The sequence below is a fragment of the Juglans microcarpa x Juglans regia genome, chromosome 3D, assembly GCF_004785595.1.
Source record: "Juglans microcarpa x Juglans regia isolate MS1-56 chromosome 3D, Jm3101_v1.0, whole genome shotgun sequence".
Taxonomy (NCBI): domain Eukaryota; kingdom Viridiplantae; phylum Streptophyta; class Magnoliopsida; order Fagales; family Juglandaceae; genus Juglans; species Juglans microcarpa x Juglans regia.
Window position 1 is genome coordinate 1,691,472 of NC_054598.1, and position 26,000 is coordinate 1,717,471.

Genomic DNA, 26,000 nt, shown 5'->3' on the forward strand with positions numbered 1-26,000 from the left:
GCTGTGGCTTTCAAGGCAATTTAAAACACGCGATAATTCATATAACAAATACTCCCTGATCTCTCCACCGCAAACAGCTCGATTTTGATATTCATGCTAAAAGACCAGTGACCACAAAAATACAGCAAGGGTACAGATCTTTTGGTTCTCTATATAGTATTGTCCAGCAGGACCGGCACAAAGATGCATGAAATTTGATGGCCTATCTCCCTTCACCATTCTAGCAATCTCTTGCATTTATACAGGGCGATAGCAAAGACATATAAGAATATGCTTCCAGCAGTGCTTCCCCAAATAGTCCACATGAACTTTTTTGGCCCTAATACCTGATCCTTGAACAACTCTATTCTGATGTTCATTCCCATAATGCCAGCCACAACAACAAAGGAACTCAGCACAAGAGTTGCTGTTGATAACATGACCCCCATTTGCAGGAGATGGTTCTGTTTGTCGTCCAGCATTATGTTGATGTAGTCCTCTGTGTCGTCTACGTACTCCCTCAGCTTCCAAGAGACAACCACCAGAAAAGAATGAGGTATGCTAACAATGGAAAAGTCAATCGAATGCATGCTTGAAATAAAAGAAACCACAACAGAGATTTGATTTTAGAGAAATACCAAATTCTTTTGCCACGAGAACAATTGTTTTTGAACTATGTTGGTGCCTATGTTTATAAGAAAGAGAGAGAGAAAACCCCTAAGAGAAAATTGAGTGGTAAAATGGGTTTGCATACCGTGGTTAATTTGTTTAGTGTACCGTCAATTTGCACAAAATATGACTCCAAGACCATTTCAAGCTCCTTTACATCAAGGTTCTTGTTCCCACCACTGTGACTAGTGCTAGTGCGGTTCCCACCAGGGTTGTCAGGGTTATGCCCACCTTTGTAAACATTTGAACACCCACCAGTTTGCAAAGATATTTCGGGAGGCATCATCATTCTGATAAAATACAATGGGATATTCTAGATGCGACAGAAGCCAATAGAAGGTTGTAATTTATAAGATAAAAATAAGACTTATTTAGTTACGTGCCTATCATGCATATCTGATTGAGAGGCTTCATCAACCATTTCATCTATCTCATTCATTGAGGAATCAGAAGAATCTTCTAGGTTTTGATGAACCAACTTTCCTGTCAAATACATTTCAGCCATATCTTCTTCATCATCTAGCAAGTTTTCTAATTCATCCCTTACCTGAACAGCATGAGCATGAGTACCACAATTAAAAGCAAATATGCAAATATGGAATACAACAGTGTGGTTCAATTGTTCTGTCATCCAAACTATATATGAACAACCATGTACAAGGCGTTATCATCTTAACTGATTGATAAAATGCATATTGGTTCTCAATCCTAACACAACAAAACCTTTTGAACACGTCCGGTTATAGCAACCAAGCGGCTTTTAATATGGCGAACACGGTCCAAATTGAGAGTACTAATCGTTGAAGTCAGCTTATCTAACGCAGAATTAGCCTCCTGATCCAACGTCCTTGCCTAGTTTGGTGACAACGAAGAGGAAATAAAAGTAAGCTATATCACACACACACAAGCTGACACGCAAGAAAAAACTATCAAATAGAAAAGGGAATAACATTTACTTCGGTTTCTAAGCAACTGCAAGCAGCCTCAAGACATGCCTCCAATGCAACAAACTCAAATGGAAGAACTGCTGATCCATCTTGATTCTCAATGTCACGCTTCCCCTCCGCCTTACTCGACTCATCTAGATTCTCAGACACCCTTGACTGCGGTATATCTAGTTCATACAAATTCTTCCCGTTTGAACCATCACCATTGCCCTCCTGAAAAAGCAACACAATAAATAACAAAAGCTACAAAAAGAAACAATAAACCAGCACAAAGAAAAGGAAAGGAGGTCTGGTCTACTCCTCAAGTACTGTCTAAAAGCCATATTGGTCTAGTAATCAACTTTTTTTTTTTTTTAGACAAAGTCTAGTAATCAACTTGAATCATAGGCTGAACCTATGATGTTATTATAATCTTTAAATAGTAAGGACAAAATAAACAGAAAATGATTTGAACTTAGGATGAAACTCGAACATTTTATTTTATTTTATTTTTTTAACAAGTAGGATGAAACTCAAACACGTGGCTAGCTAATAGAAAGAGGATATAGCGCATTAGCTCCGAATTAAACCATATGTGGCAGGGCAAAACTAAATACGTAGCACACGTGTCATACATGATTGATGGCATGGAGGAAATGATGGTATTAAGGAGAGACAAACTGACAAAGTATATCTAAACTAATTAATAACGAAAACGAAACTAACGAAACCTTACGAAGTCATTGACTAGGATAGGATAAGATCCTATTCCAAGGAAGGGTTGAAGACAACCAACCAACCTGATGTTTAGATGCGTGGTGGTGACTCAGAAGACACCTCTGGAGCTCCTCAATAAAGGGAGTCACAGATGGGTCTCGCAAATTCAGCAAAAGAACCTCATGAGCCGTGATTATGGCTTTTACATGCTCCAGATTGATCACGATCGCCCTCTCACGGCCTAGAATGGTTGATGGGTAGGAGAGAATTGGGTCGAGGATCCGGAGGTCTCGGGCTGGGAGACCCGTGCGGCGTATGACGGCATGCTTCCCGGCTTCCACCACATGCGCCTTGCCCAATGTATCCACCACCATCCAGGCCCGAATCCCGGTTCCCTTTTTTCTTAGCCACGTGGCGGCGGTCAGTACCTGCTCTGGGCTGTCTTCTGATTGCCCAATGTCGTCGGAAAGATCACAACCGCTCATCTCTCTCTGTCTTCCCCGGTGTGTCTGCGTTTCTTAGTGGGTACTAACTCCAACAAAGAGGCTACAACAAGCAGATGAGAGGGAGTGTCAGGTTGCAACCGAACAAGATGGCACCGTGTCTGGTTAATACCGGAGAGCAAAAGTATTATGTGTGTGAGTCAAGATTTTTGTTTTTATTGAGGTAGATTGTATCTGGATTTTGAATATTTGAAGTAAGTAATCGATTAGAGGAATGTTAGGGAGAAGTTAACGTGATAATATATATTTTATATTATATAGTTATTTTTAATTTTTTAATTTTTAATTTTAGATTTGAAAGATGTATTATTTAAATGATATTATATCAAAAAAGTTGTTATTTTTTTTAAAAAAATAGTAACAATTCTTTTCATACTTTTGCAAGTACTTGCCCGAATTAAAAGTTGGGCTACTAATACTGAACTAAGTGGGTCAGCCCAAAATAGGTAGCCCCCAATACAGACGAAGCCCAAAGTTGATGGTTGATGTGGGTGGGTGAGTGCGTGGTTTCAACTTATGGCTATTGGGCTGAAAGGAGTAGTGGCGTCATCCATGTACGCGGAACCGATTTATTTAATTACAGGTCTTAAAACCATAGATTCTGAAATCAATTAAGTTTACTGAAATCCAGTCCAAAAACTATTGGGTGGTTAACGTGTTTAATTTCATGCTTCAGTTTTCATAGTTTTTATTTCGAGTATGTTTCTCATTAGTTTCTTAATTAATTTAATTAAAGGACTGACAGCACACAGCATTAACTCGACCACCCGACCATGAAGGAGCCACAACCACTTTTTAGCATGCTTTTATATTTTGCCTGCCTATTTGCAATATTAAAAAATTCTTTTTTACTATTTCACACTCCACATCTTATAAAAAAATATTCCTAAATCTTATAAAAAATATCTATTAATACACCGTCTCTCAATATAGTCCAGCGCCATTAACATTGCATTTTCCTTCGCTCTATAATGTAGACCACAACTTCAATTTTCAGTGACGTGGCAACTTCTGATCCAAGATCGGGCGGACATGGGAGCATGGTGGATTGGAGTTGAGCCTTAGTACTATTCAAGAAACAAAATATATACACACTTTCCGTTTGTCCTTATTATTAATTTTTATTAGTTGCACCAGCACTATTGTATAATAGGATAATTGGGCATTTCCAAAGTTACCATTATATATAGTTATAGAATCATATATGATTGGAACAACAATTAGATATGCCTAAATATGAATAACCCTAATTTTTTTTTGTTTTCAAAAGAAGAGAAAGGTACCCAATTTTATTAATAACCCCTACTTATAATAGAAGAATTCCTTAAACAAAAAGAGCATGAGGGTTACAACCAAAATCCCAAAATCAAGCTCCTAAAAAAATTAAAAGTGAAAATTTATAATAAAAGATTTACAAGTAGTCCATAAAAGAAAATAATGAGACTGGAGTTAATGGTGTGAAGGTTAGGATCACCTAGAGAAGAGAAATTTATGTATGTTTAGGAAGTTGAACTAGAGAATAGAAACTTATCGTTAATTTTTTCCAAGGTTTTGAAAGAGGCGAGAGTATTCGCTAAAGTATTACACAGCTTCCCTGTATACATGCTTGAGACTAAAAGGAAACTGATGCTTGAATTGTAAAATATCATGCCAAATATCAAAATATTGCTAAGGGGGTTAAAGTTTAAGTTAATTAAACACAAGAAGAGAATCTGATTCAACAATGAGCTCATAAAGGAAAAACCCTAAACTTAAATCCCACATACACACATATTAGTTATCCTATTTTGCATCTCAGATAAAGTCGCATCTTATCAGGGTTCACCTTTAATAGAACATTGCACCTACATTTAGTTTATTGACAAACACTTGCAACTTGTAGGTACTTCTCCAATTATTACATAGTAATTAGAAAAACGAGCTCACTCTAATGAGAAAGAAGCCGCTTGATCATAATTTGGAGCTACAACTCTCACTATAAAAAGTAATAAGCAAACCATCTATCGATCATGGCAAGGCATTCCTTAGGCTTGTACTCCGGTGCTGTGTGACCCGCGCCCTGCACAAACCAAAACGACATTATATATGTATAACAGATTTTCTTGAATACGATATATATAGGGAATTATATTGCGAAGCGTGGATAATTCTTGCCTTTATAGTTGTGAATGTCAAACTGTACTTTTCCTCTGTATAGATCGTGACGTATCTGAAGAAAACAAATTGCGATTTATCATGCATGAGATGGTAGCAAATTTAGAAAATGGAAAATCATACTGTCTAGAAAGGAGTAGGGTCACAAATTAAGGTGGTCATGGAAGTTCACCCTGCAATTTGGCCATCAACAAACCAAGGTCTCCAGTCATCCTTTATAGATAAGTCCAGTAATTCAATCCATTCTAATGTGCCCACATATGGAATTGACATGTCGTGATCACCGCTACACGAAGAGAAGCTCTTCAGGTTAGGAAAGATTAAGAGAATTTTAAAATAGTCTTTTCCAAATATATATATGTGCGCGCACGCGTATGTGTATTTATATATTACTTTTTTTTTTAAGAGGATGGAAATTCCAATTTTATTGATTATCTTCATTTTTGGTGGCAGAAAGCTATGGTTACAATAAAACCGTGATCACCGTTACTAGGGTTAACCTGACACACCAAGTTAAGCCCAAGGCGTGAGAGGGAGGGCATAAGCTTGGCATGGCAATCACATGAATTTATTACAGTAGTTCCTTGTTCGATCGATAAGTATGAGTAGCAAAGTTCTCATAGAAGGTGCATACATAGATCTAATACATACGTAGTACCTGTAAACCAGAGCTCGAAGATCTTTCTTGGTGAGGTTTCGTTGGTAATCAATACTTGTTATGATATTGTGTGTATATGTTAGGGTATTACTGCATCTCTCCCAGTCTGTTATGGTTCCCTGAACAATCACAAGCCAACTTAAACATACTTTGTGATCAAACCATAATGAATTCAAATTCTTTCTCGATTATAATTACCGTATGTACTACTATATATACCTCTCGAATGTGGAGAGCCTTTTGCACAGATTTATCATTCGCCCAAATGATGGAGTACACATAGTTATAGCACTGGAAATAATAAATATGCTGAATGATTAGAAAATAGTCATAATTTTGATAGAGCTAGCCTAGCACATCTCATCTCACAGAGTTGAAATTTGTGTACATGTGTGTGTGTGAGTGAGAGAGAGAGAGAGAGAGAGAGAGAGAGAGAGAGATATACCCGACACCATGGTTCAAGAACTTGATCTGGTGTTGAATGGAGTATATCTATGAAATTATCATCGAGATGAGGGCTCAAACTCCAGAGTTTATTTGGCTTTGGAGGCTGTGAATAAGCGCAATTTGGTTCCAAGATTTGGGCAATATATATATTGGCTATGCACTACAAATTCCATCTCTAAATTAATATTCATTGCCCGATCAAACTAATTGACAACATCATGACTTGTGTAATCCAGAATTAATATTCTTAAATAATCCTAGCTACTCACCTCATTGACCTCTTGAAGATCTTCTACACATTGTGTATTGTTCGGATCCGGATTTATATAGCTTCCTTGGCAGTTTCTTTTAGTTGACTATAAGCACATATGTAGACAATAAATTACATAGTTTTAGAATGAGATATTTTTATTTGTAGCCATAAATGAAATGAAATTACAAGAGAGTATCGGTACTTCTATACATTGTATATAATATTGGAATAGAATTTATATATAGAATCTTAACAACGAGTATAGTACTCCTTCGTGTAGAAAAATATTACTAAAAGCATTCATTGGCTAACTAATTAAGATCGATCAAGACTTCACCTGATAAAGTCTATCGGATATAAGTGCTGTTCGATGAGCGAATTTTAGTCTTGCATTAGTGTCCCAAATCTCATGTGTTAGTGGGTTACCGATCACAAAACCCTGTGTCGAATTTTCCAAACTATAAGTCTATCGGATATAAGACATGATTAATAATGAATACGATTGAGCTAAATGCAATTCAAATGACTATATATATATATATATATATATATATATATTGCTATAAGTACATACTTTGAGATTCAATGGTGGCGAATGTCCAATCTCGTTACCTACAACATGCACATGAAGACGAGTAATCATGCCGCAGCAACTAACATATACAGAAAAACAATAAAAATCCGTTTTTGTTATTTATCGAGCTTCAAGCGGAGATCATGATTAATTTTTTTTAATATAAGTAATGCTAGATACAGTACGTTTAGGGTGTGCAAGCTCCGCATACCATATTTGCAAAAAAAGTAGAGTTTACTATTCAAAAAATTCTTTTTAATATAAGTTTTAGATTTACTTTTTTTTTTTCCAAATGAGACTTGCAAACCCTAAGACTCAAATATCATTTATATTCTAACACATACAATAACAAGAAGGATGTTCTCCTATTTCTTCCAAATAATGATGAAAACGAAAAGGAAATTAATGTGATCAACTGAATATATATGAATTTGTTCAAATTTTGAAATCATATTAACATAGTTAATTTAGAATGAAATTGGATCGAAGCTTAACTAATAATTTACCGTTTGAAACTTCTTGAACGATGATCGGGACGGTTTTTCCAGAATAAGAATCGCCGGCTATATAGAGCGGATTGACGAGAAACGTGGAGTGAGCCATGAGCCACTACAGTATATATAACAAAGTCTCAAATAACGTAAGTATATGCCCCATTTAGATAGTGAGATGAGATGAGATGGTTTTAGATCGATGAAAGTTGAAAGTTCATGTATAAAATATTGTTACAATATTATTTTTTAATATTATTATTGTTTTGAGATTTAAAAAAATTGAATTATTTATTATATTTTGTGTGCGAATTTAAGAAAGTTTTAATGTTGAGATGAGATGAGATAAAACCATTCTATATCCAAACGAGACCTATATGTTTGTATATGCATGCCTGAGTTATCCTAAAATATTACAATTAAAGTTACTAATTCTAACGTCAGTTGGGTTAGGTTAGATGAACTGTGATCGTGGAGATGTTCTTAATTTTTTGCCAAATGCATGTGTGTGTGTGTATATATATATATATATATATATATATATATATATATATATATATATATATACCTTGAGATTAAACCCCGGCCCTTTGGTAAATTAATCCGAGTCCGCTCACCTTTCTTAGAAATTCATAGGTTTGTGCTGTTGACGATGTATCATTGCTGTTATATGCTTCCCAAGTTGTTGCATACGAGAATCCAGTACCGACCGGTGCATCCAAAAATATTATGTTCGCAATCTAAAAGTTCAACCCAAATTACTTCGATCATAAAATGTTAGGTTCTAGTTTACACATCAAATAATATATCTTACTTTTGTCCACGAGTACGGGTTCAATTCCAACATTGGTTTGTTCCCACTAGAGTTTGCATAGTTGAAAGTAAAAGGACCTACACACATGAATGCCAAATCATAAAGTCAATGAATTAGCAAAAATTAGTAGTCGATAATACACTTTTATGTTTGAATTTGTCAAGAGTTTGATGGCCTGATAACATATAACCCGATTCTCTAAAAAAAAAATCTAGGTTCGAAACTCCACCCACTTATAAAAATAAAGGTTTATGTTTGAATTTAAGACTCCGAGCAGGAAATAAATAGACACAACAAGTAGATCTTACAATATATGTATTGTAAAATTTACTTGACATGTTCATCTCTCTTTCTATTTAAAATTTGTAAGTAGTAATAAAAAGGTAAGCTGATAAATTTCCACCACACCAAACAGCAAATAGTAACTAATTATGTTAAAACTCAAAATAATCACATATTATTCAAAAGGAAAACACTATGTTCACATAAAATATCCACCGGAATTCTTTACCGAATTTTTTTTAATTTTACTTTTTTTACTTGATAATTAAGTAAGTGTTTTTAAGTGAATATGTGATTTTTTTTTATTTTTTAAAAATATTTAAATAGTTTAAAAAATTAGTGAAAAAAAGATAAAAAATATATAAAAAAAAAGATTTATAGTATTCGACAGAAGATTTCGGTACGGACGTTCTATTCAAAATAATACAGCCTCCATTTGTTTTTTTTTTTTTTTTTTGAATAAGCCTCCATGTGGTTCAGGCACGGACAAATACACCACAGGAAAAACGGAGCAAGCCATTAATATTTTTAATATTCATGTGAACATTAATAGCATGCTCTCATGTGTACTTGCCCTCGTTTCAAGAATAAGGGAAAAAAAAAAAAAAAAAAGTAAAAAGGGTAAAAAAGGAACGATATGCTGTACTCTTAAATATTATTCTTAAAAGAAAAATGATAAACACACAATATTTTATACAATATTTTATACAATAATATTTTAAAAAGAGAGATATTTTTGTAAAATATCTTATAAAACTAACATCATAGAATAGTAACCCTATCAGTATTTTTCGTGAAAAAAAAAAAAAAAAAAAAACTTCCAAGCATTATGCTAGTTTAAATCTCTTAAGAGTGAAAAAGATCGGAAAAAAGTGAAAAAGAATAACAACTTAAAAATATTATTTTGAAAACTAAAAGTTTGAAAAGAGATAAAAATAAATAAAAACTTCTGTAAATATTTTTCAAAAGTACCTTTTCATTTTGCATTGGACCTGAAAAAATTAGAGACCAGACAAATGCATCGAGGGACAGAATACGCATGTTTAATGGTGTCATCCTCTTTCTTTGAAAATTAAATTTTTCATTGAACTTTGGGTTTGAAATAACTTTCTTTCTGCACTTGCTAGTTTCACCTTTTGTTGGGAACATCATCATCATTCATCATCATGACAGACATGATTATTTAATTTGCTCCCAACTTAAAGTCTCTCATCTAACAATCTTCCATAGATAGCAGGACCCGAGAGTCAACTACAAACCACATCGGCGGATTGGATCCTCCTAGATCAGATTAATGTTTTACCACTTTGAAAAATTAAAAAACATATATATAAAAGAAAACGAAAAGTTTAGAAAATTGGTGATGGAGCGCTGAGAAGGATGCGAAGATCAAATATAGCATACCAATTTCATATAAGAGGGCAGAAAGACCGGAACAACCGGGACCACCGGTGAGCCAGAGCACCAGAGGATCATCCTTAGGACTCCTTTCAGACTCGATGAAGTAATAAAACAGTTGCACCTCGTCTAACTCTCCAACGCCAATGTACCTTTAAAATTCGTTGCATATAAATAAACTAAAACCAGAAGAAGTAATACTAATACTACACATGATTAACAATTATATATTCCATGCTAATAATTAATGACATAATTTATAATAAATGCGTGCATTATGTGTACACACTGACCCAGTTTCGAGTTTGAAGGGAAGCTTGCCAGGGAAACCTGGAAGAGTGTCGATGATGGACTGCGACTCAACCGAGTTGGAGATCAGGAGCAATACATGAACAAGTACTACTACAGACAACCACATTGTGAGATTACTACTACTACTACTATTACTACTGTAGCTGCTGATGCTGCTGCTACAACTGATCAATATTTAGATTTCGGAGGTAGTACTACACTCATGAAGGTCATGCCCCGCACATAACCAGCTTTCCCAGCTCGCTAATAAATCTAGCCATGTGCTGCCATCATCCCCGGCCCCCATATTTATATATATACACATGTATATATCTACTAGGCTGCCTTGATAACTTAATTGGTACTGTTCATCGAAGGTACCGATCGACGATATCATTAATTTGAATTTGTACGTGTAGCTCGCGGGAAATGATGTAGGAAGCGAAGGTGACCGTATCTTGACAGGTAGGTATAGAAACTGGTAGCTACGGAGGTACCTTCCTAGTTCGTATACACCAAGTTACCAGCGACCAAATGCATGATCAAGGTGTTAATTAATATTTTAACATTAATATTAATAATTGTACCTTCGATTTTCTATAATCTACAATAATATAATAATAGCAATTAGAAAATGTACCTCTTTCTTTTATAGTTTGATAAAGATTTTGACCTAACTATGAGAGAAGGATCACCCTAATAACTTTACATCCAAGTGTCTCCCGATAGCTAGATGCACAATAATGCTGTGTAGGTGAGAATTTTTAACCACTTATTAGTATTATTTATAGACTTCTACCCATAAAAAAATCTAAGATTTTGTATTTGACTCTGATTAGAGATATAAAATTAATCTTATCTTTTAAGAGTTTTCTTATCCCATTATAACTTATTTATTAACTGTTAAGTTTTAAACTATCTCAAACTCTATTAATATGAGTGTATGATACATAAAGTTTAAATAAAACTCTTAGACAAGGATGGATGAAATATCATGTATTGTTCTGTTCAACTCTTTTTTCCTTTTCTTTTTATTTTTACCTCTTAAGTTTTATTAGGGGAAAAATATGTATTCATATGAAAATACATATGATTTAACGTTTCAAATTAAGTTATTTATTGTGTAATGACGTGAGAAAATGAATAGAATTATATATGAAAATTGTCGATGATGGACTGCGACTCAACCGAGTTGGAGATCAGGAGCAATACATGAACAAGTACTACTGCAGACAGCCACATCGTGAGATTGCTACTGCTGCTACATGTCTGAATATATAAATTTCAAATTTCAGAGGTGGTACTGTAGGTGCCCTGCAGTCTGCACATGACCAGCTTTCCCTCGCCAGCTAATAATCTAGCTAGTAATGATATACACGTTACTCATTAACATATTACATAATAATATTATAAAATAAGAATATTTTTATAAAATAATATAATTTTTATAAAATATTTTATAAAAATATTCCTCATTTATAATATAGTTGTGTAAAATATTATAAAAAATATTGTACGTAAATCATTTTCCTAATCTAGTGTGCTATGTACCTTCATATCCGGCCCCAATATATGTCCATGAATAATTATAGATTTATTACTCTCTTATCATTGATCATTTACTATTTATTTTTTTTATTTTAATTTTTTTTATTTAAAGGTTAAGGAAGTGACTATTAATAAAAATGTATATTTTTTTTAATTTTTTCTTAATGATTAAGAATGTTAAAATAATACTTAAAATAAAATAATAAAAAAAATAAAAATTTCTTAATGATTAAAAATGTTAGAATAATACTTAAAAAAAAATAAAATAAAAATAAAAATTTCAAATATACTATAGAATAGCAAGCCTATCATGATACTGATCATCGAAGGGATATTATTTAATGGCATATGATCATTTCTGTAGCTCATGGGAAATGTAGGAAGAGAAGGTGACTGTCTTGACGGGTAGGTTTAAGTACTGGTAGTTAGCTCGCTAGGTTCATTTAGACCAAGTTATAATACTTACACTCGTATATAACACCACACCTTTAAAATGTGCATGGATTGGCTTGATTGTATGCAACTTTACATTTTATGATCGAGTAATCGATTTTTTTTTTTTTTTTTTGAAATCGAGTAATCGAAATTATTCAATCATTTTGTCTTAGTACTTGTAAACACTGGGAGAGGACAGCAAAATCCTACGAAGTTAATTTGCTACTACAAACTAATTAACGCGTCACCAATCACAAGTTAAAATAAAAAATAAGTCAAAATAATATATTGGTGATGTGTCACCAATTAATTATATGAAATTCGTAAGATATGTCAACTAAATGGTTGGTAGATTATTCACGAAAGAGTTATTCTATTCTTCAGTCTGTGTCATGTAGAGTATACATCTATATAACTTAAATGGTAATATTTGATTTGAAAAATATTCAATTTCAAAATTATGATATTTTTTTTTTTTGATAAATAAAAACTTCATTCACTAAAACTCCAATACATCAATTGCTATCAAACCATAAAGAATGGTGAACAAAAGAAGGGATTTGCTCCCACCAAACATTAATATCCACAATGTTCAAAGCATATCTACCTAAAGAATGAGCTACCCCATTCCCTAACCGATTGACATGTGCCACTTGAACTTCTTGAAAACGTAGAAATAAATGCTTGATGTCCTTGAGCAAATGATCAGCGCTAGCATACGAGGCCTCTTGGGACTGCAACTCCTGAACCACACTAAGACAATCAGTTTCAAATGATCAATTTCGGAATGCCTAGTGGAATGCAAAGCTGAATCCCTCTCACCACAGCAATAGCCTCAATTGTTGGTGCCTCATCCACCTCTAACTCTGTTTTGCTAGCAACCATAAAAATTATTCCATCTTTATCTCTCAAAACAACCCCAACGCTAGCTTTTCTTTGATTCGCAAAGATTGCTCCATCCACATTGAGTTTAAGAAACCCATCTGGTGGAGCGTGCCACTTAGTTATCTGTCGTAGTTGCTGCTCTGATGTAACATCTCGCACATCATTAAAAGCTTTGCAAAGGGATATGGCATGCTCAGCTGCTTGCAGAGGTTGTATTAGATTCTGCTCCATTTGCATTTGGTTTCTTCTATACCATGAGCTTCAACAAAGGACAAAGAATATAGTTAACTCTCCATCAATGCCTTGCATCAGAATCTTTCGTACAACTTGTATAAAATTGAGAGAAGAGTGAAGAAGGTTGAAAAATGGGAAGAATTTCTACCAAACAATTTGGTTAGTAGGACAAGTTAACAAAGCATGAGTAATATCTTCCTCATTATTCAAGCAAAAACAACATAAAGAGTCCACCTCCACCTTTCTTCTCCTAAGGTTCACAAAAGTTGGCAAAATATCCTTACAAGCTTTCCAAGCAAACATTAGCCTTCCTAGGGACTTTCAAATGCCAAATTTTCCTCCAAAGCTTCCTATCTTGCACCTGCAGGGATGTTTCCCCATCTCCACTAGCCTCAATGTTATGAATCAGCTGGTAGGCACTTTTAATAGTGAACTTGCTACTCACTTCCTTGTCCCAAATCCACCTATCCACACAAGTACCTGATGATCTTTCAAATCAAAACATGACATGTAAATATTTTATTAAGTATGCTCTAATTAAACACTGGCTTGAGAGTTGAGAATATAAATTTTTAATTCTTCAGTATTAAATTTAAGTGGTCCCATATTAATTTGATTACGTACAAAGCAATCTCTTGAGCTATTTTTTTCAAATGTCTATTTTGGGGGTCTGAGGTTCAATTGACACGATAAATGATATAATATTGATCGTGGATTGTCACCAATTAATTTTATTGATATAATTATGTGGCCCATTTCTTTTGTTATATAAATTAAATACAAAAATTAATCTTACCCATTATATATATGAGCCTATAACCTGTGCAATGCGCAAACCGTTATCTATGCTGGATTATATAGATATGTATTTAGATATTCTACTATATCTGTTTCGTTCACCATCAATACACATCATTGCTGCACTTCCTATATCATCCATTATCGTTCATTTTCTACGTCGCACAATTATGTCATCACTTGTACTGTCACTACTTTGTTTACAATCACAACACATATTTCCTCCACTTCTTATATCATTTATAATCATTTATCTTCTACGACGTGCATGTCTATCATTTTCCATTTTTAATTTTATTGAAGAATAGAAATAGTCACAAACTTAAAACTATCATAAACTATTAATTTCCGTCCTGATTTAGCTGGATATGTTTTTTCTGAATTAAATGCACAAGACTTTATTGGTTTGTTTTTTTTTACATATGAGCCTCCATAATCCACATGATTGACAAATACAAAAGAATGAAAATTGAGACGGTGGCCAAGCGATAAGAAATTATGGCATGTATTTTTTTTTTAAAAAAAATCATGAGATGGAAAAACAAATTAGCACAAACTTTTCATTAAATGTCGTCACTTACACTACACATTTCAACCGAGCATAGTAGAGTTCTTGCTAATAATTATAATAAAATGGTAATACATTGATACATTACATATTCATCAAATAAATTATTGTCAAAATATTGTTAACAAACATCAAATTAAAAAATACATAGTTTTAATCTAAAAATAAATATCATATGCCTTCATTAATCTGCTAATCACGACTCCATTCCTCAAAATCATTCGATGCCATTTCAGATTTGTATTGACCTTGTAGCGAAGGTGAATAGTTTGGAATAGTTGGAATATAAGGTTTTGGCTCATTAAACTTAATATATTGGATCTGATTGGCGGCCTTTAGACTTTATATTGAGCATGGGAAAATCATCTTGTGTATTGCTCACTAACTTGGATTGGTAGTTTAGACCAGGGTCAACCACTGCTTTTATTTTTGGAGTTGGACTATCATTGCTAGGTATGTCAAAGTCAAAACGCTGGGTAGGTAGTATAACACGCATTCTTACTTTGGTCTTGATGCACGAATTAAACCGTGTAGAGTGAGGTGCAGTGCCATATTGAGGATTCCTTGATTCATTTGCTGCAACATCATTTATTATAAAATCATGCTTTTGTAAACCATTATCTGATACGCAATTATCCCAATTATATGTATTGGATTCCCATGATGATGTAAATGCAGTACAACTTTGATGGTTATTTAAAGGCATTAGAAAAACATAACGTTGTTTAATGTCGCACCCATCATAGTCAACGTAATGTTTTGTGTAGATGCCACCATTTTGACCACCTTTTTTAGTATGACCAACTTCTTCGATCCTTGGTAGAGGGATGTTTTGGTTTTATATGTCATTACTGCCTTCATCCGAATTTTTCTCTGAGATTGCATAGCATGACCAATTTTGTCTCTTAGAATACTTTCTCCAGAATTTTTCTTCATGTTCGAAATTCTTTATCAGACTTTTCACATTTCCAGTATAATGGATTCCACCTACAGTAGCTTTCAGTGGTTTATCATTGGGATGTTGAAGGGATCGATGATAATTGTATAGTGCAACCGTTGTTGATAAACTTAGAATCTGTCTCTTTAAAGTTTTCCCAATGTCTTCTAGATTGGATTTTTTTTTTTTTTTTTGCTTTCTCATATCCTGAGAAGAATACATATACTGGATATATCTTAAAATTCAAATGCATATCTAAAAAACACAGTGTATAAATAGAAGATGTGACGATTAGATGAAACAAATGATCTGAGATAAACAAAAAAGTAACTAAAGATCAAAACTGAACATATAGGCATAAGATAAAACTAAAAAATAAACATAAATGTATTGGATAAAGATCAAACGTTTAACTTAATATAAGCAAATTAATTAAATCATGAATAAATTCATCAGAACAATCACCATGAAACAAATTATCCGAGATAAAGAACAAATTAACTAAAGATTAAAAGTGGACATAAATGCATCAGATAAAGATCATTATTTTAACTTAATATAAGCAAATTAATCAAATCACAAAGAAACTTCATAGAAAAAATTGATCCCATCTCCTAGTAGTAAATAAAACTATTAATTATTATTAATCACATGTTAACATATATAGTAGATAAAAAATTTGCCGATTACGTATAATTATTTCATTATCATTTAATATACTACTTGGTATTCTTTCTCTCTTTCATTTAATTACTTGGTATATTACTCATTAAGCATCTACCGGTCCCCTCTCATTCACTTCTCATTTGTATCTCACACTCTCTCTCCAAACACTCCCTCTTAACTAATATTACTTGGTATATTACTCGGTAGGCTCCTTGATCTACTTAGACCTCTCTCTCACGCGAAATCGTTAACTCTAGCCGCCGTGTCTCTCTATTTCAAGCTTCAGACGCTGTCTCTCCCTCAGCCGTGTCTATCTCGCCGGTGACCTTTTAGTAACATATATTATCATTTGCTCAATCTGTTTTTTTTTTTTTTTTTAATTTTTAAATATGGGTTGTTTTTTCTTTCTGGGTTATGTAGCTTTTGACTCGTGGAGATTATGTATAGGACCCGTAGAGATCTATAGATTTGGATTCGTATTGTGAATGTTGAAGGATGCTGTATATTTGGATGCAGAAGGTATATTTTATAGTTTTCGCAAAGGATCTAAGGATATGGTTCTGAAATTTTCGTGTCCTTTGTGTTAAGGTTGAAAATTGGTCTGATTTCTGTGTATCGGTTGTGGCGTTACAGGTTTCTGAAGCTTAAGGTGGGAAGAATTAGTGGGTTGGTCTTAGCTGGGGTTTGGTTTGGATAATTTGTTGATTTCGAATGCTAGGGTAGTTTTATTTGTAGATGATGGTTATGGGTTTTTCTTTGGATCTACGTAGGTTTCATGCATATGCATACTGAAACACTCCCTCTTCTCTTTTCCGTGTTTGTGGGTGTAACAACCCAATCCTAAGATTAGGTCATAAGATAAGTTTTATGTATTTTTCATATAACTATAAATATTCTACAATTATTATTATTATTATTATTATTATTTTATCAGATTTTACATTGTTAATTTTAATATGATTATTATCATATTGTTGTATGACCCTTCAGATTTTTCAATAACCACTAGAGTTCTTTTGTTTTTAGAAAGTCTTGTTTCTTCCTATCTCTACCCGTAAGCCTTATTCTTGTATAATCCTAATCTCATCTTCGTTCTTATCTCTTAATTGTATAATCTAATACTTATCTCAACCAACTCAGAAATCCTATCGTCAATCCTCCATTTTTCCTTTTTATAAATCTCACGAAGCCTTTGTTCAACATAACAGAACATAGAGAAGAGAAAACTCACAACAAACCCAGAGAACCCAGTCGCATCGCCAGTCACTTCCAGCCACCCTAGAGCCGCCATCGCCTCAGCCTCCTTCTCTCGGTAAGCTACCCTTTGGTCGCATGGCCTTTCTTCTCCAGCAAATACTTCGTTCCTTTGCTCATGCCTTTTGTTTCTTTTACTTTACTGGAAAAGTAATTCTACATACAACCGTAAGGTGCGTAAACGCCGCGTAATCGCTTTGAAAATGAGTGGGGTACATTATTAAAAAATTAATTTTTTTCATGTAGATCTCATGTTTTATTCATTTTTTTCAAAACGATTACCTAACGGTTATACAATTCACGGTTGTAAATATCTTTTCTATTACTGAAAAGCATATGCAAGTTTGACCAGTCTTGCAGTAAGTTGTTTTCCCTTTGTGTGTGTTTTATTTCGGCCTTTCCCAAAAAGCCCCTCCACTAATAATATAATTACATTTATGCCCTTTAAACCATTATTGAGTAACCTTCCTTAAACTCCTTGAAGAATCATGGTTAAATTACATCTCTGCCCTTAAGTGTCTATGTCAGATTTGTGTCTTAACTACGTAGGCTGTCTTCTCACCTAGGGCCCATTTCATAAACTATTATATTGTTTTAATTGGCCTTGGACTACTTGGTTATTTTATTTGTAATTGGATTGAGCTTAATTTTATTAAATAAATATATTAGTTATAAGCTCATTTTTTATAAGAAAATGTCTAAAGAATTTGAAATGTATTTTAAAATATACTATTGAGCCTAATATTTTATACGTTGCATATATAATCAACAGAAATAGTGTTTGATTTGCTAGCAAGGATGGATCGAAATACTTGCATTAATGCTTATGACTATCACCCGGCACCACCTTACAATTACATGTCAATTCGTTGCATGCCTAAATTTAATTGCAACTAATCTAATTAACTCACAGATAGTAGTGGGCGAACCACCTATATGCCATGGCAAAATTTACTTTAGGCTTGTACTCTGGAGCTGTATGACCCCCTCCCTACATGATTTACAATATATAAAAATAGTTAAAAATTTAGCGATCTGAAAAAAAAAAAAAAACAATAATTCAGATCAGGGTGTTTTGCATACCTTAACCGTAGCATAAGTCATATGGTAATTATCCTTGGTGAAGCTCATTGTGTACCTGCCATGATTTTTAAAAGATAAAAAAAAAAATCAGTCCTTCAGGCCAGTGAGATCATCCTAGCTAGAATTTCATACAGGCAAGAAAACTGATTAAAATTTGACAATACAGCTAGGCCAGAGATCATGACTTCAATTTGAAAATTTAACGAGGTACCGACCCGGCAACTTGACCCTCCACTAACCTCGGCTCCCAACGACTTTCGAGGGTCATATTCAGAGTTCTTATCCATTGTAGGGTGCCAATATATGAAAGAGACAGGTCTTGGTCTCCGCTGTGAGACGGAGGGCGGGGGAGGGAAATCATTAGAATATTAATTAATCAGAGTTAAAAAATGTACTGTATTAACAAATATGATTGAAAATAACAAAATTTAAGATGAAGAGCGGTACGTAGTATTATTCATTTGATATATTTTTCACCGAGCACTCAAATATATCGAAAAAAAATGAGAAATATGAAGTGATGCGCTCTCACTTGTAAATCAGAGATCGGTAACCTGTCCGCTCTGTTAAATTACGATGGTAATCAACGGTACTTATAACATTATATGTGTAGGACATGGTCCTATTACATCTCACCCAGTTCTTGATGGTTCCCTGAGAGTCATCATATATAGCAGAGTCAGGAACTAATAACAGTAGTGGCAGTCTATATATATATATATATATATACGTACGTACCTTCCGTATGTGAAGCGCATTTTGTACATTTTCATCATTAGCCCAAAAGTAAGAAAGCACGTAAGTATAACTCTGTAGGTAAATGAAGAATTAAGCTATATATATAGAGTTTAAAATATCATGATCATTTCGTACCATATATATTAATATATATATCAGTTTATGTATATATATAGAGTACGATCGAGAAAGCTGCAGGGGGAAGAAAAGCAGATGATTAGGTTACCCGGCACCATAATGCAGGGGGTGGTTTAGACCATGAAAGGAGCTGTAAAACATTCCTCTGATTTTCTTCCATAATTGCTTGATGCGGCCATTCTATTCCATTTGATTTTGGAGAGATTAGAGCGCAATTAGGTTCCAAAATATATGCAACATCAATATTGGCGATGCACTACATGCAGATCATTATGCGCCAACTCAGTTAGTCATTCTGAATTAATGCTCATTATAAAACTGAAACTGAATTTTATTTTCTGTCTTCAAATATGGTAAAAAAAAAAAAGAACAACTCAAATGAATAATAATTTTCTCACATCCTCGAATGCTGCAAGATCTTTGACACATTATACATTTGCTGGATCTACGACCACATACTCGCCCCGGCAGCTTTCTTTCAATGACTGGAAATTTAGAAGGGAATAAAACAACAATGAGAGTGACAGATCAAAACATATATTGTCGTGAATCGACTATGATATAGTGCACATAATATAAACATAAACACTGGACATAAGTGCTGCAGCTAGGCATTCAATGCAAGTTTTGAGAGATTTACTGCATAGAGTTCATCAGATGTAAGTGACACACGATAAGCATATTCGATTTCTGCATTGACATCACCACGACGATCTGTTACTGGGTTGCCAAGTAGGTATCCCTATTTTCAATTGATTTAGTCATGACATACCAGAAACCCAAATCAGGAATATTGCAATATTAATTGAAAATCTACTACAAAAGAAACTCTAATAATGATGCAATTATTTCTGCAATAAATTAAGTAATTACATTGAGCTTCAGGGGCTCCTTTCCGACTTTGTTACCTGCAAGAAAGTTTGATAGTTGAAATTAAACTGCATGGCGTGTGTGTTAATTTGGAGCTAAAATAGGAGACCAAGTTTCATGATTTGGAAATAAGTCTTTAATTTTGCTCAATTTTGGTACTGAAAAGAGTAGTCATGTTACATGGAGACAATTAAACGAACATGGCCAGAAAAAAGTGCAATTGGGCGTGTTTGGAAGTCAAGTCAATTCTGATCTTATGCTTAATTTCTCTGGAACCAAATTGGATTGAAAGAGACCAAAACCCATAAATTATATATTTCTTCAACGATGATTGGAACGGCAATGCCTGAATAAGAATCACCACCTACGTAAAGCGCATTTGACTGGAATTGTGGGTGATTTATCAGCCAGTACTCATGTTTCACAAATCGAAAAATAAAAGTTAAAACACAGCGCGCGCTCTTTGTTAGATACATATATAAAAAGTGAGTCGTACTGCGTAGAAGTTTCGTACTCTGCACACTATTTAAAAATATGTGATTTTATTTTTTTATCTTTATTTTTCATATATAAGAGTAAAATGATAAAATCACATATTTTTAAGTAGTGTGCATGAATGTAGAGCTTACGTTTATAATTTCTCATAAATAATTATATGATAATTTTTTTTTTTGTGGACTTTCTAAGGAATTAATTAAATCTTTGTCAAGATAGTATATATTTACTTGGGATTCAAGTAAATATTTAAAAGTGTGAGTCAAGGAAAGCAGAACCAGAACCATAACCAGAGCAATACTTCTTAGCTACTAGTTGTGACCTCTGTGCCCAAGGAAAGTTGCATTTCATTACTTTATTAATAAATAAAATTAATATCATGCAACTATTCCAGTTGGGTTAATGCATGATCTTGTTCTTGTAATCAATATGGGTTTGTTGTTATTGCTTTCTTCACGGGGGGTGTTATCTGCTCTTGCAGGTCATGGAGTTTCTCAACTTGCTGGTAACTTCGAAAAAATCAAGTGCTCTATAAATATTTTATAGGATGGCAAAGAAAATATTATCTTCCCGATACTGCCAGTATCAATCATACTGGCACTGAAGTTGCCTTCAAATCATCATATACAAGTGTATCAATCATTCATTAGTCTCTCAGTTTTGGTCAGAGTACATCTCATCTCCTTTTGGGGTATATGTTTCTGGGTTTTATCTCAAGGCAGCCCACCACCCACATGTTGAAATCCCTGCCCAAGCAAGCAGTCCACAATGGCTGCTTGCTGCTCAACCTCCAACGCCCAACTCTCAACTGTCCATTGAATGCAACAATAAATACATTCATACGTAAAGCAATGCATCTATAAATTGAGGCTTCTGGCGAGAGTCTCAAATACACCCAAGAAGAGAAAAGAGAGAGCCTGGAGAGCTCTGAGAGAAAAGAAGAGAGTTGAGTTGAGTGGAGTGTGATCCTCCCCTCTGTAATATTTTCTTGTGTACCACTATTTAATAGTGAAGCTCTTTTCTGTGGATGTAGGCAGTTGCCAAACCACGTTAAATTCTTGGTGTCACTGAGTGCGTAGAGTGTACTTTTTTATTACCGTTTTTATCCCTTCCGCTGTGCTGATTTCCCCAACAAGTGGTATCAGAAAGAGTTTTTTTTAGAAAACTCGTTTTTGGTGTGTAGCTCAGTTTTTAAATTTGAGCATACTACTGTGTTCGTCTCATCGAGACAAGAAAAACGGTGAAAACCAGAAGCCAGACGGACGCTGCACGCTCCTCCACGCGCCGTCTGAAGATCGGAGAGTGAGTCCACTCTCGACACGCGCTACACGCGCCCAGGTGAGGTACGAGCGCGTGAGACCCACTCTCGGCACGCGCAGCACGCGCTACAGAGAAGCCCTTGCGCGTGAAGTTCACGCGCCTGACGTTCTTATTGACCAAGAGAAGCGCGTGAATTACACGCGCCTACGCGTTCCACGCGCTCCAGTGAGGTTCTGGCGCGTGAATAACACGCGCCTACGCGCTGTTAGCCGCGCCACGTGCTGCACGCGCGACAGTGTTCCTGTTTTGGTTCTTTTGCTCATTCCTTGTGCTATCTGAGTCCGATTTTGAAGAAACATGACTCGTTTCCAACAAAATCAAGCGTTCCGGACACAACGGTGCTGTCCGTTTTGCGATATTCTACTTCAAAGATCCTATACTTGCATTTTGTATTTAGAATCAGTCTAAATCCATGGAGGATTCAGCATCAGGCGCGATGATAAAGCTAACTGCCTCAAACTACAGTCTTTGGAGGCCTCGGATGGAGGATCTATTGAACTGTAAAGATCTGTCTGACCCTTTGGAAGATGAAGGGAAGAAGCCAGATGAAGTTACGGATCAAGTGTGGAGAAAGATGCACAAGAAGACTATCGGTCAGATCAGACAATGGATTGACCATAGTGTTTTTCACCACGTGGCCCAGGAGACAGATGCATATAGCCTCTGGAAAAAGTTGGAGGATATGTATCAAGCTAAGACTGCTCGAAACAAGGCCCTCTTGATGAGACGGCTTGTTAACTTGAAGTTGAAGAGCGACACCTCTGTTGCCGAGCACACTAGCGAGTTTCAAAACCTAGTTAACCAGCTCGGATCCGTCAACCTGAATCTTGGCGATGAAGAACAAGCCCTGCTACTTCTTAGTTCATTACCAGATAGTTGGGAGACGCTGGTGGTCTCCCTCAGTAACTCTACTCCAGATGGCAAACTTACCATGACGATGGTTAAGGATGCCCTATTTAATGAGGAGGCCAGACGAAAAGAGACAAGCATGAATCAAACTCATGTCCTTGTCACCGAGAGTAGAGAAAGGCCTCGAGGTGATGATAGAGGGAGAAGCGGAGGCAGAAATAGAGGGAAGTCTCAACCACGTGGAAGGTCCAGCAATAGCAGGAACCAGCAGACGGGTAACATGAAATGTTACCATTGTGGCAAAGAAGGCCACATAAGGAAAAACTGCCGCAAGTTTTTAAAGGAGCAAGGTCAAAGCAGTAAGCTGAAGAAAGAAGATGGTGAAACCCTTGTCACTCTTTCGGGAGATGTGGCAATACTCTCCACCAGTAACGAGACGTGTCTGCACGTTGCAAGCCATGATGTTGAATGGGTGGTAGACACAGCAGCATCATACCATGCCACTTCCCATAGTGAATTTTTCACTACGTACAAAGCAGGAGACTTTGGTACGGTAAGGATGGGAAACGCTAGTTCCTCTAAGATCGTGGGAGTTGGCGAAGTGCAGATAAAAACCAACGTTGGTTGTACCATGGTGTTGAAAGATGTTCGACACATTCCTGACCTTCGGCTTAACCTGATTTCGGGAACAGCCCTTGATCGACAGGGCTATGACAGCTACTTCAGCAATGGCACTTGGAAGCTGTCACAAGGTGCCATGGTTGTCGCCCGAGGACATATTTGCGGTACGTTATACAAGACCCATGTGAAGATTGATACTGATAGCCTCAATGCAGCGGAAGACGAGGCATCACCGAATCTGTGGCACAAGAGACTCGGACACATGGGTGAGAAAGGGTTGGATACGCTTGTGAAGAAGGCACTCATCAAGGTTGCCAAAGGAATAGCGTTAAACCCTTGTGAGTACTGTTTGTTTGGCAAACAACGCAGAGTCTCGTTCAATTCCTCTACGAAGAGAAGATCAGAGTTGTTGAGTCTGGTACACTCTGATGTATGTGGTCCCATGGAAGAAGAGTCATTGGGAGGTAATAGATATTTCGTGACATTCATTGATGATGCTTCACGAAAGGTCTGGGTATATGTTTTGAAGTCAAAGGATCAGGTCTTCGAGCACTTTAAGAATTTCCACACCCTAGTGGAAAGAGAGACGGGAAAGAAGTTGAAGTGCCTGCGAACGGACAATGGAGGAGAATATGTTTCCAAAAGGTTCGCTGCATACTGCGCTGATCGCGGTATTCGACATGAGAAGACGGTCCCATATACCCCTCAGCACAATGGTGTAGCCGAAAGAATGAATCGGACCATCATTGAAAGAACAAGATGCATGCTCAGTATGGCTAAGTTACCAAAGCCATTCTGGGGTGAAGCTGTTCGTGCTGCCTGTTACCTGATCAACAGATCACCTTCCGCACCACTGGAATTTGAAGTTCCTGAAAAGGTTTGGTCTGGAAAAGATGTCTCTTACTCTCACCTGAGAGTGTTTGGGTGCAAAGCCTTTGCACACGTATCCAAGGAGCTGAGACAGAAGCTCGATGTCAAGTCAACTCCATGTATCTTTGTTGGATATGGAGATGAAGAATTCGGATACAAATTATGGGATCCAGTGACAAAGAGAATTGTCAGAAGTAGGGACGTTGTGTTCCATGAAAACCAGCATATAGGAACTGAAGCTTCCTCGATGTCAGTAGAGCTTAGTTCCTATACACATCCTGCACCATTACAGTTCACCACAGATAATGAGGATATGCAGGATCGAGATCCAGAAGCAGAAGAAGAAGCTCAGGGTGTTGAGCAGGGGGAGCAAGAACCCTCTCCACCAGCAGCTGGTGTACCACCACAAGGGTTAGATGGTGATGAACCTCCTTTGGTTGATGAAGCTCAACCAAGAAGATCGGCAAGAGGCCGCCTATTGATTCCGTCGATGAGATATCCGGAATCAGACTATATTCTGCTTACTGATGAGGGGGAGCCGGAGAGCTTCCAGGAAGTTCAAACTCATGCTGATAGAAGCCTATGGGTGCAGGCAATGCAAGAAGAGATGAGTTCTTTGCAGAAAAATCAGACCTATGAGTTGGTGAAACTTCCTGAAGGAAAGAAAGCCCTAAAGAGCAAATGGGTGTTCAAGTTGAAGAAAAATGGCCAAGGAAAGCTGATAAAGCACAAGGCCAGATTGGTTGTCAAAGGATTCCAACAGAAGAAGGGAATCGACTTTGACGAGATATTTTCCCCGGTGGTGAAAATGATGTCAATCCGAGTCATACTCGGATTGGTAGCCAGCTTGAATTTGGAACTCGAACAGATGGATGTGAAGACAGCCTTTCTCCATGGAGATTTGGAGGAGGAAATCTATATGGAGCAACCAGAAGGGTTTGAAGCTCCAGGGAAAGATCACTTAGTCTGCAAGCTAAAGAAGAGTCTCTATAGCCTCAAGCAAGCGCCGAGGCAATGGTACAAGAAGTTCGACTCATTCATGATGAGTCATGGTTACAAGAGACTTGTTGCAGATCAGTGTGTCTATGTTCGAAGGTTCCAGGATGCCAAGTTTGTCATACTCCTTCTTTATGTTGATGATATGTTAATCGTTGGTGAGGATAGGTCCAAGATTAACAAACTAAAGAAGGAACTATCCAAGTCCTTTGACATGAAGGACTTAGGCCAGCACAGCAACTTTTGGGCATGAAGATTGTTCGTGATAGGAATGTCAAAAGGGTGTGGCTATCACAACAAAAATATGTTGAACGGGTCATCAGACGTTTCAACATGGGAGATGCTAAGCCAGTCAATACTCCACTTGCTAACCACTTCAAGTTGAGCAAGAGCTTGTGTCCTTCTTCAAAGAAAGAGATTGAAGAAATGAAAGTAATTCCCTACTCTTCAGCAGTAGGAAGCCTGATGTATGCAATGGTTTGTACCAGACCAGATATTGCTCATGCTGTAGGCATGGTTAGCAGATTCCTTTCAAATCC

General features: G+C 35.9%; 3 protein-coding genes across 5 annotated transcripts; all 3 read right to left on the reverse strand.

The window, feature by feature from the left end:
* Positions 1–58: 58 nt before the first annotated feature.
* Positions 59–2,994, reverse strand: LOC121254604 (magnesium transporter MRS2-3-like). The gene is made up of 6 exons (XM_041154720.1): positions 2,375–2,994; positions 1,605–1,808; positions 1,372–1,500; positions 1,032–1,195; positions 734–935; positions 59–503 (listed from the first exon to the last, which is right to left on the reverse strand). The coding sequence occupies exons 1-6, from the start codon at positions 2,774–2,776 to the stop codon at positions 213–215; spliced, it is 1,392 nt and encodes a 463-aa protein (XP_041010654.1). The 5' UTR covers positions 2,777–2,994; the 3' UTR covers positions 59–212.
* A 578-nt stretch (positions 2,995–3,572) lies between these two features.
* On the reverse strand, positions 3,573–11,491 carry LOC121254611 (serine carboxypeptidase-like 18). Its single transcript, XM_041154731.1, has 16 exons — positions 11,422–11,491; positions 10,159–10,305; positions 9,872–10,017; positions 8,186–8,262; positions 7,989–8,111; positions 7,387–7,489; positions 6,881–6,918; positions 6,644–6,745; positions 6,323–6,409; positions 6,052–6,213; positions 5,826–5,897; positions 5,607–5,725; positions 5,121–5,234; positions 4,949–5,003; positions 4,668–4,853; positions 3,573–3,611 (listed from the first exon to the last, which is right to left on the reverse strand). The coding sequence occupies exons 2-15, from the start codon at positions 10,281–10,283 to the stop codon at positions 4,770–4,772; spliced, it is 1,407 nt and encodes a 468-aa protein (XP_041010665.1). The 5' UTR covers positions 10,284–10,305; positions 11,422–11,491; the 3' UTR covers positions 3,573–3,611; positions 4,668–4,769.
* Positions 11,492–18,331: 6,840 nt separating this feature from the next.
* On the reverse strand, positions 18,332–20,461 carry LOC121254608 (putative serine carboxypeptidase-like 52). Of its 3 annotated transcripts, XM_041154728.1 has the most exons (9): positions 20,314–20,461; positions 20,081–20,182; positions 19,839–19,925; positions 19,529–19,696; positions 19,303–19,374; positions 19,097–19,218; positions 18,780–18,893; positions 18,565–18,619; positions 18,332–18,472 (listed from the first exon to the last, which is right to left on the reverse strand). In XM_041154728.1, exons 4-9 carry the CDS (start codon positions 19,598–19,600, stop codon positions 18,389–18,391), a joined length of 519 nt encoding a protein of 172 aa, XP_041010662.1. In that variant the 5' UTR covers positions 19,601–19,696; positions 19,839–19,925; positions 20,081–20,182; positions 20,314–20,461; the 3' UTR covers positions 18,332–18,388. The 3 variants fall into 3 exon arrangements, with proteins under 3 accessions (XP_041010662.1, XP_041010661.1, XP_041010663.1); XM_041154727.1 differs by having other exon boundaries at positions 19,839–20,182; XM_041154729.1 differs by lacking the exon at positions 20,314–20,461 and having other exon boundaries at positions 19,529–19,620; positions 19,839–20,280.
* Between the last annotated feature and the right edge of the window lie 5,539 nt (positions 20,462–26,000).

Bases quoted from the DNA above. Each gene is read 5' to 3' on its own strand.
- LOC121254604 (XM_041154720.1), bottom strand. From the start codon at position 2,776: ATGAGCGGTTGTGATCTTTCCGACGACATTGGGCAATCAGAAGACAGC. The intron at 1,196-1,371 runs GTTTTGTTGTGT...CATGCTGTTCAG, and splicing joins TAACCGGACGTGTTCAAAAG to GTAAGGGATGAATTAGAAAA. The intron at 504-733 runs GTATGCAAACCC...GTCTCTTGGAAG, and splicing joins CACTAAACAAATTAACCACG to CTGAGGGAGTACGTAGACGA.
- LOC121254611 (XM_041154731.1), bottom strand. From the start codon at position 10,283: ATGTGGTTGTCTGTAGTAGTACTTGTTCATGTATTGCTCCTGATCTCC. The intron at 7,490-7,988 runs GTGAGCGGACTC...TATATACTGTAG, and splicing joins CCTATGAATTTCTAAGAAAG to TGGCTCATGGCTCACTCCAC. The intron at 4,854-4,948 runs GCAAGAATTATC...TGGTTTGTGCAG, and splicing joins TGACATTCACAACTATAAAG to GGCGCGGGTCACACAGCACC.
- LOC121254608 (XM_041154728.1), bottom strand. From the start codon at position 19,600: ATGGAAGAAAATCAGAGGAATGTTTTACAGCTCCTTTCATGGTCTAAA. The intron at 19,219-19,302 runs GTACGTACGTAT...GATGACTCTCAG, and splicing joins ATGCGCTTCACATACGGAAG to GGAACCATCAAGAACTGGGT. The intron at 18,620-18,779 runs GTCGGTACCTCG...AAATCATGGCAG, and splicing joins GTGGAGGGTCAAGTTGCCGG to GTACACAATGAGCTTCACCA.